Source organism: Pocillopora damicornis, chromosome 9 (genome assembly GCF_964200805.1).
Source record: "Pocillopora damicornis chromosome 9, jaPocDami1.2, whole genome shotgun sequence".
In the NCBI taxonomy this organism is placed as follows: domain Eukaryota; kingdom Metazoa; phylum Cnidaria; class Anthozoa; order Scleractinia; family Pocilloporidae; genus Pocillopora; species Pocillopora damicornis.
Window position 1 is genome coordinate 16,186,411 of NC_142678.1, and position 12,535 is coordinate 16,198,945.

The 12,535-nt window shown below is 40.2% G+C and overlaps 1 protein-coding gene across 1 annotated transcript; it reads right to left on the minus strand.

Annotated features, from left to right (window-relative positions):
- Positions 1-90: 90 nt before the first annotated feature.
- On the minus strand, positions 91-11,466 carry LOC113682803 (uncharacterized). The gene is made up of 7 exons (XM_089182371.1): positions 11,318-11,466; positions 11,061-11,103; positions 4,278-6,481; positions 3,511-3,559; positions 2,718-2,960; positions 2,389-2,466; positions 91-1,463 (listed from the first exon to the last, which is right to left on the minus strand). Exons 1-7 carry the CDS (start codon positions 11,387-11,389, stop codon positions 1,267-1,269), a joined length of 2,886 nt encoding a protein of 961 aa, XP_089038497.1. The 5' UTR covers positions 11,390-11,466; the 3' UTR covers positions 91-1,266.
- Positions 11,467-12,535: the final 1,069 nt, after the last annotated feature.

Sequence of the window (12,535 nt, forward strand, 5' to 3'; positions counted from 1 at the left end):
TAAAGCTGAAGTTTAGCCCTTAGGTGATGAAACCAAATTATACTATTTCAAGGCCTAACTCTAGTTAAAGGTGCAAAACATCACTCAAAATATGGTTTGGCAGCCATTTATATCTTTTTAACGTCATAAAAGTATTAACAGCTCTACAGTTTTGAATATTACCCAAAATAGATATAAAGCTAACTTCTATCAAAAGTCGTTAACTTTTTGTTACTCCACAGACGCTGAATTAAAATTTAATGACCCTCATCAGATATATTGTGGCAAGCTGTTCCATAATACTACCATGTCGAAACCAAGTCATTTGAACACTAGTTCTTAAACTGATTATTTCACCGAATGTCGTTGTTGTGTATTGAAATACCTGCCTAATTTCGGTTGTTCAAAGAACAATAAATGCGATACAAAATGTCAAAATCAGTTCGACCGGTCATTTTTCTAAAAGGTAATCTAAACCTCAAACGTCACAATCTCGAATCTTACTTAATTGCTGATTAATGAAAGAAATATAGATGATAAATTGTCCTTAACACAATATCATCCAGTCCTGACTGTAATCCGGGTAACTCAAACTCAAAGCAATTTTCCAAGAAATAGATTTTCATTTCATTTACCGTTACAATGATCAACAGCTCATCGTTGTTTATTGTTCACTTGAGTTTAAGGTGGCGAGGTTTTTTTTAAAATGAGGTTTTACTTTACTGTACTTTAAACTTTCATGAGCCAAAAGAAAATTAATTGTGTTTCACACTCCTTTAAAAGGTGCTGCAGGAAACTATTGCACTTTCCAATAACGTCTGTCCATAGGCTAATGTCAAAATTGTATTGAAAATAGGTGTAGGGTAACCTTCCGTTTCCTTTACGAGCGCAGTGGGACTCTCCTTTTTTCTTAATGTATCACGGTATTTCTTCTATCCTTAGGTTTGAGCCTATCCTGTTTTTAACACTGATTTGTATATCACTTAACCCTTTACACCCTAACATCAGAATTCATATTCTCCATATTATTCTCTGTACCTTTACTTAGGTGCTGATAAGGAGAATTTGTCTAACAATCAAGAGTTCCTTCAGTTGGCGATCATTTCCTTAATTCTCATGACATTAATGAATGATTTAGGGGTGATTTTTCAAGGAGAAATTAGATGCTAGTCACTCCAGGGGTTAAAGGGTCAAAACTAGAATTAACTGTCAAGTTCAATATTCAAAGAGGTCGTTTCACGACAAAGAAAAACAATGATTCGGACAACAACTATTACCCTTTCTTCTTTACAGCAAATCAGCCCACATAGGGAAGTCGCATTCTACAAGCTTGTCGTACAATTCTCCCACACTGCGAATAAAGCCTTGTTTACGAGCATGGGCCAACGCGGCATCGCAAGGGTTTAGTACTCGATTGTCAAGGAAACGGATTTCTGCCGGACTCAAACCCAGTCGCTCTGCCAGTAACTGCCATTCCTTTCCACCTGAAATACCAGGTAACAATTTACAGAATTAGAATAATTCCAAACTATTTCATACTTCTCAGGCGACATACCTTGCATGCAGTGAACAAATGTCGCCTTGCAAGATTCGTTATAATCATTGTTATTATCAATGTTGTGATTGCAGGTAATGCCATTTAGTTTTTATGGTTAAACTTAAATGAATCAGTATTGTTGTTGTTGTTGCTACTGACTGGTTACAAAACCATACGGAAAAGGTTCCGTTTGGCTTTAAATTGGTCCGTGATTAGACAAGAAAACTCGCACTACTAAATAAAATGCAAAATCAAATCCATTTGCGACTTACATGTAATCATTTGTGAACTTTCCACGCCACGCCACGCTTTAGGAATTTTGCGTGATTTGTTTTTTTTTTTTTACTGAAGTCTCTTACACTATTGCTTCTTTGCCCAAATCGTCCAAAGTGATTTCTATGGTTTACGACACTTGATTGTAATATTCGATCGTAATAAATATCTCTTTGAAATTATTAATGCTAAAAGTCACCACATTAGTGTACTGTACCGAACTTGTGGGGTACACTCTCCTCTAAATCGTCAAATCTTTGTTTTATTGTTTATCGTCGTCAACATTCACCAAGTGACAGACTTAGCACACTCTCCCCTTAAACCTTTCACTCTAATCCTAGCGTCTCCTTTTTCAATTTTAACCTAACTATGAATGCACAAGTGTCATGTATACATGTATACATGTAAATATAAACTATACATGTAGATAAACTATACATGTAGATAAACTATACATGTAAATAAACTATACATGTAAATTATGTCAATTTTTATGGCACATTTGCATTTAAACGAGCTATTCGCTCATATGCGATATGTGGTTAAATAAAGTTACTTACTTACTTACTTATGTCACGCAACTTCTGTTTAGTACTTACCGCACAAATGAATCGTCAGATTCTCTCTTTGTCTAATGGGAATATTTGCCACGTCACAAGCTTCAGGTAACAATGGACCTAAGTAGTAAAGAGATAAAATTAAATCAATCTCGCTTTTATTTAAATGTAACGGATAATTCACCAAAGCGATACACAAGTAGAGCAGAAGAAACATTAAGTTAAAGTGGAAAAAATATTGATCACTTAAAGGAATGCCAACCACTTGGCTGTTTTCAAATCACGTACCGGCGAATGACTCGTAATGTGTCGTCGGGTTTCCCGACAATGTGATTCGATAGAATTACTCTCTCCAATTTAAACCATCATACCTGTTGTACCAGCAGGTGCAATCTCTCGTAACCGTTTTACAACATCAAGTCTATCGGTAGATTTGGCTTTTAAACAAATGCAGCGAATTTGGCGCTTAGTCTCTGGATCTGGCCGTTCCAAAGATGCTAGGTCCAATGATAAACTTTCGTGAAATCGAGCGACGACATGGTCTGCATCGCATGTCCTCAACTGAAGGGCCTGAACCAACCCATCGGAGAGGACAAGGGCTTGTTCACCTTCCCCTAAAATATCGAGGAAGTAAAGGCCTCAGCTCAATACTTTCAAATATTTTCACGGTTCAGTTCATCTTACACGCTTGGTTTGAAATATAAACAACACGGGTTTGACAAAGATATTCATCAATACAAGAATAATCATTTCATTCATATTATGATGCGCAACATTAGTGGGTGCGAAAATAAAGTCCAACAAAAACAGGCTTCAACGGGACTAAAACCCAAAACTGTGTAGTTGTTATTACGCTACATACATGTCAAGTTTCAATTTTTCTTCTTTCATTTTACCCTTACAAAATGGAAACCATGCTCCTGTGTTGCGTTTTAACACGGAAAAAAATACAGTTCAAACCCGACATGACTTTGATGTTCATGATATAATTTACCTGATGAAACGACACAGACGAAATATCCATAATTATGACAAAGCTTTTCAAAGATGAACCAAAGGACCATAAGAAAAACCCACTCTCTCTTTCGTGTGGCACAAATTTATGGCTACTGCATCGTTTGGAGAACCCCTCAGTAACTACATAGTCTACATGCAGATACTAACCTTCCGTACAAGGTAAAGCTGATTCCGGGTGGCCCTCGCCAGTGACTCCCTGTTAATGTCATAATTATTATGTCAATAACTCGTCTCTGTTTTATTTGTTGTTGTAGTTTTTTCTTGCATTTTATCGTTGATGATGCACGCGGGTTCGTTTTTTAAGTTTAGCGGTACCCTTTACTACCTTCCTATTTCCCCTTTGAAATGCCGAACGCACTTCCCTAATCTCCGATTACTACTAGTATAAAGAAGATATTTTCTATATAGACATCTGCCTTAAAGTATGGCATTGAAATCACTTTCCTGGTATATTCGATACAGTGAATAAACAATAGCCTCCATTTTTCCCGAAAACGTGGACGGGTATTTGCCCCTTGGACAAATGGACGCTATTGTGTTTATAATCCTTCAAATATTTTTGCTACGCACGGGAAAAACCTGTTAATGAACAGCTCACCGTTTACTGCATGAGATATATATTAACTTTTCAGCGTTCTTTGTTATGTGGATGTGGATGTGTTACAAAAAAACATCCATTTCTTCTGCAACAACCAAAAACCCTCTCTCATCCTTAATTAAATTTTAACAAAGACTCTTCGCAATGATTTTAAAATTGGGTATATCCTCGGGTATCCCTCAGTTTTAGCAAGGAGATATTCGGTCACGTGATGCGTTTAGACCAATTGTGCTCAAGCAACAATTAATGATGGATTACAAACATTGGTATGAAAATAAGTAACTCTTATTGAACACTGACAAAAACCGTAACTTACTGCTTTAAGTAAAAATGGAAACCATGCCGCGAAGCCATCAGGCGGAACCCTGTAATCTTCAGCATCTACACCCCTGGTGCATACAACAGGCTTTTTACAATCATGCAACTCTGCTTCTGACCAGAAGTGCAGACATTCTTCCTCCTTGCAGCCACTTGCATGATGGGTGTTACAATTTTTCACCATCGCTCTTGTGCAACAAATTGGACAGCAAACTGACATTTCGTAAACCATGTTCTTCAACCAATGAAACTCTCTCCGCATGCATTCGAGAATCAGTCCCAGTTGACGGCACACAGTACGAGCAAACTCTACTTGAGGAGTATCTTGACTGAATGCAGATGGTAGATTCAGCCTTTCATTCTTGGAAGCCTCTGCCTTGCACTTCCCATGGTGAACAACAACTTCAATGAAAGAGGAACGGCAGAGAAGGATCAGAGAGATGCCTTTAGCCGGGTGTGTGTAGAACCTGACGAAATTGTGATGTACTTGAGGGTGTTCTTGGTTGAGACCTTCCTTTGTGCACCATTGCATGACCATCAGGACTAGACGAGGAAACAGTCCAATTGGTAATTGACCGGATTTAAACTTCACAAAAAGAGATGGAATACCCGCAGATGAAAACAAATTGGTGACATTCTTCGGGGGGGACATCAACATGGAAGGTACAAGATACTCACTAGGTGACCCACACTGGTCAGACGACGGCCAAGGGCATAACAAGCCAAATTTCTCCATCATGTTGATAAGACTGTTAACGTCAAAATTTTCTCGGGTGTCAAAAAGGGGATCCCATAAGTCGTTTAGGAGTTTTTTTTCCAAGATTCCCTTTTCCTCAAGCTTTTTCCACTGTTCTCTATGTTCTCTTTTACTCTTCTTGAAGGGCGGAATGGTAATCACCTTCTTGAAGACGTCTACCAACCACTGTGGATCCAAAATAACGATTTTGTCTAACTCCGGGGTGTCGTCAAAATGAATCAAAACTCTCTGGTCGTGTAAGAGGTTCAACATAGTTAGAAACTGCTCTTCGATGGAAATTCCGCATACCTCAAGTGCAATTCTTTTCGCGTTTTCGACGTGAATCCATTTGGTTCCGTCCTTAACCATCTCTCGTAGAGCCTTTTCAAATCTCAGCCATTTGATTGGAATGACCTCTTTCAGCTGAGGCAGCTTCTTGGCAATGTCAAGCACCTCTTTCCTCAAGCGAATAACCCCTTCACATTCTACCTTACTCCCAGATTTAGTGTTGTCTACGACAAAGAAGTCCACAATTTGTTTACCATAACTTTTTTCCTGCAAATTGCCAAAAATCTCACTTGCAAGCTCTTCAGGATCTGCACCTTTGTACGGCTTGTCAGCATGGGTAAAGACCAGAATAACTGGGGGCTGCAGCAGTTCTGGTTGCATGGAAGTTGAAGGGGTTTCGCGAGGCTTCTCACTGTTTGGAATCAAACTAGAAACCGAGGACATCCAAAAGTCGAGATAATCCATATTACTCTTCTCACAAAGAACGTCTTTAATAGACTTGAATAATCCTCGCTTCACTCGGGATATAGACTTCTCCTCTGGATTTCGGTTAAGATTATAAACCAAAAGGTAAATTGCACCTCTTGTTAGGAAAAGTGGGTGGGTAGAATAATAAACTGACTGCCCGCCAAAATCCCACAAAGTTGAAAAGATTTCATCTTTGTCTTCGTCAACGCGCACAACTTGAAGCAGCTTGGTAACCAATGATGCTATTTCTTCTGGCACGGCTTTAACCTTTGGTGCACCGGATGACGCACCATTATGATTTAGGGAAGATGGACCTCCATTCTCCTCAGATACATTGTCGTAACGAGATGGGCTAGGCTTGAGTTCTTTTCTTCGTTCGTTTTTCTCGAGGCTGTTAACAATATATTGAGCTGTGTGTTTTTCAAAAGAGATTGGCTCCATGCTCGAATCTCTTTCGTGGGTTGCCTCTCCCATTTTCCAAACTTCCGTTGATACTTTACAATAGGAAGGATCTGTTTCGATACCAATAGTACTGCTTTCTTTTGAATTGAATTCCTCTCCTTTCAGTGATCTCTTTAAACTTGTTTTTCCCGACTGACCTTGCCCAATGAACATGATTGGCACTCTTTTCACACTAGTTTTTCCTTCTTCGATGGCTCGATGGTAAGCTTCGAGGGCCTTAGGGCCTCGAGCAGTGATTTCCACAGGAACTGCAACAAAATAGTAAAACAATAAGACAACAAATAAACAACAAATAGAACAAAAAAATGGTGTTTCTGACGAATGAGTCTGCGAATAAGGCAGAAATAAATATTTTGTCGGCAAGAGATACCACAAGGCCTGGGCCTTAGGCCCGAGCATCATGGGTAATGATGCAGTGGTATAAGGGAAAGTATAGCACGTGGCGTCCATCTAGGCTTCAGAACCAACCGTTCACCTCTGGCTGATGACAAATTCAGTGGCCTCTTGGAGCAGACCGTTTCTCAGATCAAATGGTCGAACGAAGAATCGGCGGAAAGTCAGATGAAGGAGACCAAGCGCCTCAAATTCAACGGGTCTCTTAAGAAAAACAAAGTGACTAGAGGACCGCTACAACTCAGGTGTAGTTCTTTCCTTTGTTAATATTGAAGCTAGTAGTTTGCCTTTGCAATCAGAATTAGGAAGTGCCATTGCTGATTCTTTCCTGTTAGATTCCTTCGGATTCAGGCTGTCTTGCAGTTGATTTGACCTTTTCTTCTGTACGTGGAGGGCTTAGAAAATTTCTGGATTTTTGACGTACTTTGGAAGTTTCGCAATTTGTCCTAAATGTTATTATGCAGGGTTACAAAATTCCCTTCCTCCAAATTCCAACACCGTTTGCTAAGAGAAACAATAATTCTGCTCGTGAGAATAGTGATTTTGTTTCGCAAGCTGTCAGCGATTTACTTCGTTTGGACCTAATTGCATAACTTGCTTGTAAGCCCGATATCATTAACCCGCTTTCAGTTTCTACCCGTAGTTCGGGAAAGCAAAGGCTCGTTTTGAATCTTCGACATGTCAACCAGTTAATATACGAGCAGAAGTTCAAATGTGAAGATCTGGGTGTCGTTACGCAGTTGTTTGATCGTAATTATTACTTGTTTAAATTTGACCTTCAGTCTGGTTATCACCACATTGAAATTTTCCCAAACCACAGAAAATTTCTCGCTTTTGCTTGGGATTTTGGGAGCGGGGTTTCAAGATATTTTCAGTTCTGAAAATTTTCAGAGCTCATAGAGCCTCTGTACTTCCTTTCGGGTTTTTTTCAGCCCCGTATGTTTTCACATCGATTTTGAAGCCATTAAAGAAATCGTGGAGGAGCCAGGGCATCCCTGTAGCTATTTTCCTCGACGACGGTTTAGGAGGGGGAACAGATTTTGTTTCTGCTAAAGTTAACAGTTTAGTCGTCCATTCAGATTTGCTCAAGTCTGGATTTGTTCCTAATGAGGAAAAGTCCCTTTGGGAGCCTCTCCAAGTTATCACCTGGTTGGGTGTGATTCTCGACACTATTGATGGGACTATACAAGCAACCGATGAACGTATTGAAAAGTTAAACGCTGGCCTTGTTGAGCTGCTGTCTTGTCAACCTCCCCGGAAAGTGCACGTGAAAGGAGTCGCCATTGTAACGGGTCAAATAATTTCCCTCTCTCCCTATGTGGGTTCCGTCGCCCGTATTATGACTACATTTCTTTTCTTGGTTGTGAATTTGGCGCGCTCTTCGGAAAGCGAAGTTTTTCTCTCAGACGACTCTCTTTCAGAAATCAGTTTCTGAAAGAACAACTTGGTATTCTTCAATAGCAAGGTTTGTTGGTCGGTCCAGTCCCTTCCGGTCAGGGTCACCTTTTCAGATGCCCCCAATTCGGCTTGTGGTGCTTTCGTAAAAGACTCAAATTTAGTATCTTATCAGAACTGGTCTGCTGTAGTACGTGCCTAAAGTTCTACATGGAGAGAACTCAAAGCTGTTTGCCTCGCCTTGGAAGCTTTCGCGAGTCATTTTTCTGGTGTTAAGGTTATTTGGTATTCCGATAACCAGAACGTCGAATCTATTCTTCCAAACGGTAGTAGGGAAGCTGACATGCACCAGTTGGCCCTCCTTGTTATCCAAATATGTCTTGAGTTTCACATATCACTGGAGGTTAAGTAGATCCCTTGGGAGCTTAACGCTAAGGCTGACGCAATAAGCAATTTAACCGATTATGATGACTATACCATTAACGAAGCTATCTTTCAAAGAATTAACCTATTTTGGGGGCCCCACACCGTTGACAGATTTGCTTGTTCCTATAACGCTAAGGTACCAAGATTTAACACTGAGATTTTTTCAGACTGGCTGTGTAGTAGTAGATGCCTTCTCCCCAGTTTGGGGGCACGATAATGATTGGATTTGTCCTCCAGTGTGCCTATTAATTAGAGGGGTAAAGCACATGGAATTGTGTAAGGCGAGAGGAACGGTTATCCTCCCCTTGTCGAAGTCCTCTTGCTTCTGGACTTTATTTTGTAGAGACCGTATGCAATGGAACAGTTTCGTAATTGACTGGGTGTTTTTACCCAAGTTCTCAGGTCTCTTTATCAGAGGGAAAGCCCGAAACTCGCTTTCGGTTCCAGACCCCTGGACTTTGATGCTATAGCCCTTCGAATTGATTTCGCCGCCCCAGATCTCCCTGTGCTTACGTAGGCTTCTGTACGAAGTTCAGTAAAGACTGTGATCGTTGTAATTAGCCCGGCGGGCTTTTGTATTCACCGCGGAAGTTTTCTCTTCCGGGTGCAAACGTGATTTTGTTTCAGTCAATCCCAGCGTTATTGCTCTAAGTCATTTGTACTTAGTTTATGGGTTGTTTGGCACTTACTCAGGCTTGAAGTGACTTAAATCATAGAATTGCTCGTCAATATTGCGTATTGCGTTATGACCCGTTTTTGTGTCAAGAATTTATTCAGCATTTTTTTGAAATTAATGGAACCCATTTGTGGTCCACTTTGCAGATTCCAGTTGTCTATGTATTCTCTGTTGGAGTTTGATTATTCCCGGTTATTCTATTTATCTATTTCTTTAGTTATTTCTTGTTGGATTGTACTCCTCACTTTGCCTTATTTTATCTCTCGTTTAGATATTTTTCATTCGGGATTTAGGGCATTCCGGGACGGACCGCTTGACAACTTGCTTGAGGGACTGAAAGATCGACTGAAGACGACTGTACTCTCTTCCAAAGCAAATGGGACTGTTATGGTATACAACCAAGCTTTCCGCGGATGGAATCAGTTTGCAAGCGATAAGTTAGACGGGAAAGCCTTTCCCGCTAGCCCTTTTCATGTGGCTTTGTATTTACAACATCTTCTAGAGGAAACCCACTCCCCTAGCGTCTTCTAGTGGAAACCCACTCCCCTAACGCGGTCGATTCTGCTTTCTATGGCTTAAAATTGGCCTGTGACTTGGCAGGAATCCCCTCCCCAACTGATGACCCAATTGCTGAAGTCGTGAGGACGACGTCCAAAAGAGCTCTTGGTACCAGTGTCCTTAGTCGTAAAGAACCTATTTCGGCCCTTTTAATCCACGACATTATTAACAAATCAGACTTTGATAACCTTGTAAAGTTGCGTAATGTTACCATGTATGTTTTATCTTTTGCCGGTTTCTTTAGGTTTGACGATGTGTCTAGAATTAGAAGTGATATTTCCTTTAAAGAAGGCTTCATGATTATTAAGGTTTTGAAAAGCAAGAATGACCAGCTCCGTAAAGGCGACGAAGTCGTTAACTTACAATTGTCTAGTTCTGTATGCCCCGTTGAGTTGCTTAAGAGGTGTTTAGTTATGTTTAAGATACCCCCTGATTCCAAAGATTTTATTTCAAGCCTATTTCCAAAGGGAAGGGCTCTTGCAAGCTTGTTTCCCCTGATAAGCCCATTAGTTACTCTACTATTAGAGGGGCTTTTCGCTGGGACCTGCAAAGTCTCGGAGTTGAACCGTCCAAGTTGGGTTTGCATTCTCTGAGATCTGGAGGAGCCATTACGATAGCAAATAATGGAGTAAACGACAGAGTTTTCCAACGACATGGTTGTTGGAAATCGGTACAAGCCAAAGACACATACGTAGACGATAATTTTGAACAATGACTCGAAGTATCGCGTTTTCTTGGGCTCTGAAGGCGTTTTCGTGTTCTTTTTGGTGGTATTATATCACCTAGCCTCGTGCGTCTTGCCCAATTCTTTGTCAGTCTATGTATGCCTCGGGTTGGTTCTCGGCAGGCTTCCCTAAATAAACTTATTTGGTGTACACTACTGTGTTATTTGTTGTGTAGTGGAGACAAAATAGGGCATTTACTATCTACAGACCTATTCTAAGTGTAAGATTATTTGGCTCAAGGGTAGGAATTGTCATTTCTAGTTAGAATGGAGAGTAAGTCGGCGGGTGTCATGGGATCACCTCAAATAAGGATCTACCTCGCGATTTTACAGTTATTCCTTGAAATAACAATTTCTGTAATGTTGCAAGGTGTTTTGCTTTGTTGCTTTTTAATACTGTGCAATTTTATTTTAGACTACCATCGTACTACCATAGTTGTACAGTTGTAGGTTGCTTGTTTCATTTTCTTATTCAAATTCTTTTATTATTTTTTTAAGAACACTGCCAGCGAAAAAGAAAAAGTATCCCCGGGTGAAAGCCTTACATAAACTAGAACGGCAAACGATGTTGAAATATTCAGAAATTTGTGAGTAAGTATTTCTTGACAAAAAGATAACCACACAATTAATTTTCGAGGAAAGATACAAAACTCACTTGATTCATGTTCGTTATCGTCTTCTCCTCCAATTTGACGAGCCTGTCGATCATCATAATGCAAGCGTTAATACTTTTAGTCGTTTACTGTTCCATCTTCATGTTTAGGTTTAAATACTGAAAAGTGTCGCCTGAAGGCCCAAAAAGGCAACTCCCCCTTTGACTGTGCTCTAAAGTATTTGCTGTTAACAGGCAGATTAAGTTATGGTCGAAGTGAAAAATCAAAATCAGGAAGGAAGGACAGAATGTCACCTTACCTCTTTAAAAATATCAAGGTCAGGATACCTTTTAAACCGCCGCAACGAAACCAGAGACGTCCTCATTGGCATAGATATTTGGCCGCGTGGAGGCGCTGTGTTGGCTGCATCAACAGTGTGATAATTGAATGTGAAGAGAATCAGGAAAAAGTTTCCTCCATGAACACGTGTTGGATATGAGATGGTTAATACCGATTATATCCTAGGATAAGTGCCAACGCTCCAATAAATGCCCTCCCCCGAATAAGCACCCACCCACTAGGCCATGATGTCAAACAAGTGCCCCCCTTGAAAAAGCGCCCTCCCTCCGTCTTCACTTTCACTGCCTAATGGATCAAGAGGAATGCAACGATCTGCATATCGTTGACGAGAATAATGATAATCGATATTTAAGAACATGCCGATACATCTGTGTGTAAAGTGTTGAATAAGACTACGGTGCGCTTGACTACCAACCACTGTTTTAACAAACGAAAGACATTTTTGTGGACTCTACGTCTTCGTAGCAGTTTTTTTTTCTTTGAAAAGGTTACCCAGCCTTAAATTACATTTCGCTGAAATGAAAACTTATTAAGCGCTCTCTCTATTCAGCCGCCCTCTTTGCCCCTCCTCTCAGCCGAAATTTTGAATAAGCGCCAGGCGCCTATAGAGTGGTAAAGTGTGATGTCACGGTTCCATGGTAACCATTTTCTTGGTTCTAAACAATTCGAGATCGAGCCAATAACAAGAAGAGATTGAACCACATCGACGCAATGCGCTATTATGTTTTGTCACATTCAGTGCTACAAATTTACTCTAAATATTCGTCTATAGTTTTTAAACGTTTACTTCTTTGATTTGCAACTTTAAGAGTTTCTAGACTGTGTTGAAAGGTTTTTTTTTTTGGCGATTATCGTCGCATTCATGTACGATCTTATCGGCCACGGTGAAGTGTTTCGTCCCTGACTGCAATCATCAATCGGAAAGTCATACCTGTCAGTATTTTCGTTTTCCAAAGGATGAAAAACAACATAAACGCTGGAGGACCTCATCAGGTAAGTTTTTCACGGTATCTTTTAGATGAGTTTGTTTTACTTGACAGGGATTACGCTTATGGTCGCAGCCGATTTGCAATTACCGAACTTGCCTTTCAGGAGGGTAGATCGTGTGTTTTTTTATCGTGGACATCCACGCTTCTGGGATTTCTATTCCACTATCCCTGTTGATGTTTTTATCTTA

What these genes read in the sequence shown, in the direction of transcription:
- LOC113682803 (XM_089182371.1), bottom strand. Translation starts at nt 11,389, where the DNA reads ATGCCAATGAGGACGTCTCTGGTTTCGTTGCGGCGGTTTAAAAGGTAT. An exon ending in TTCCATTTTTACTTAAAGCA is followed by an intron (nt 3,560 to 4,277) that starts GTAAGTTACGGT and finishes TGACATTAACAG; the next exon opens with GGAGTCACTGGCGAGGGCCA. An exon ending in TCTGACGATTCATTTGTGCG is followed by an intron (nt 1,464 to 2,388) that starts GTAAGTACTAAA and finishes CTGGTATTTCAG; the next exon opens with GTGGAAAGGAATGGCAGTTA.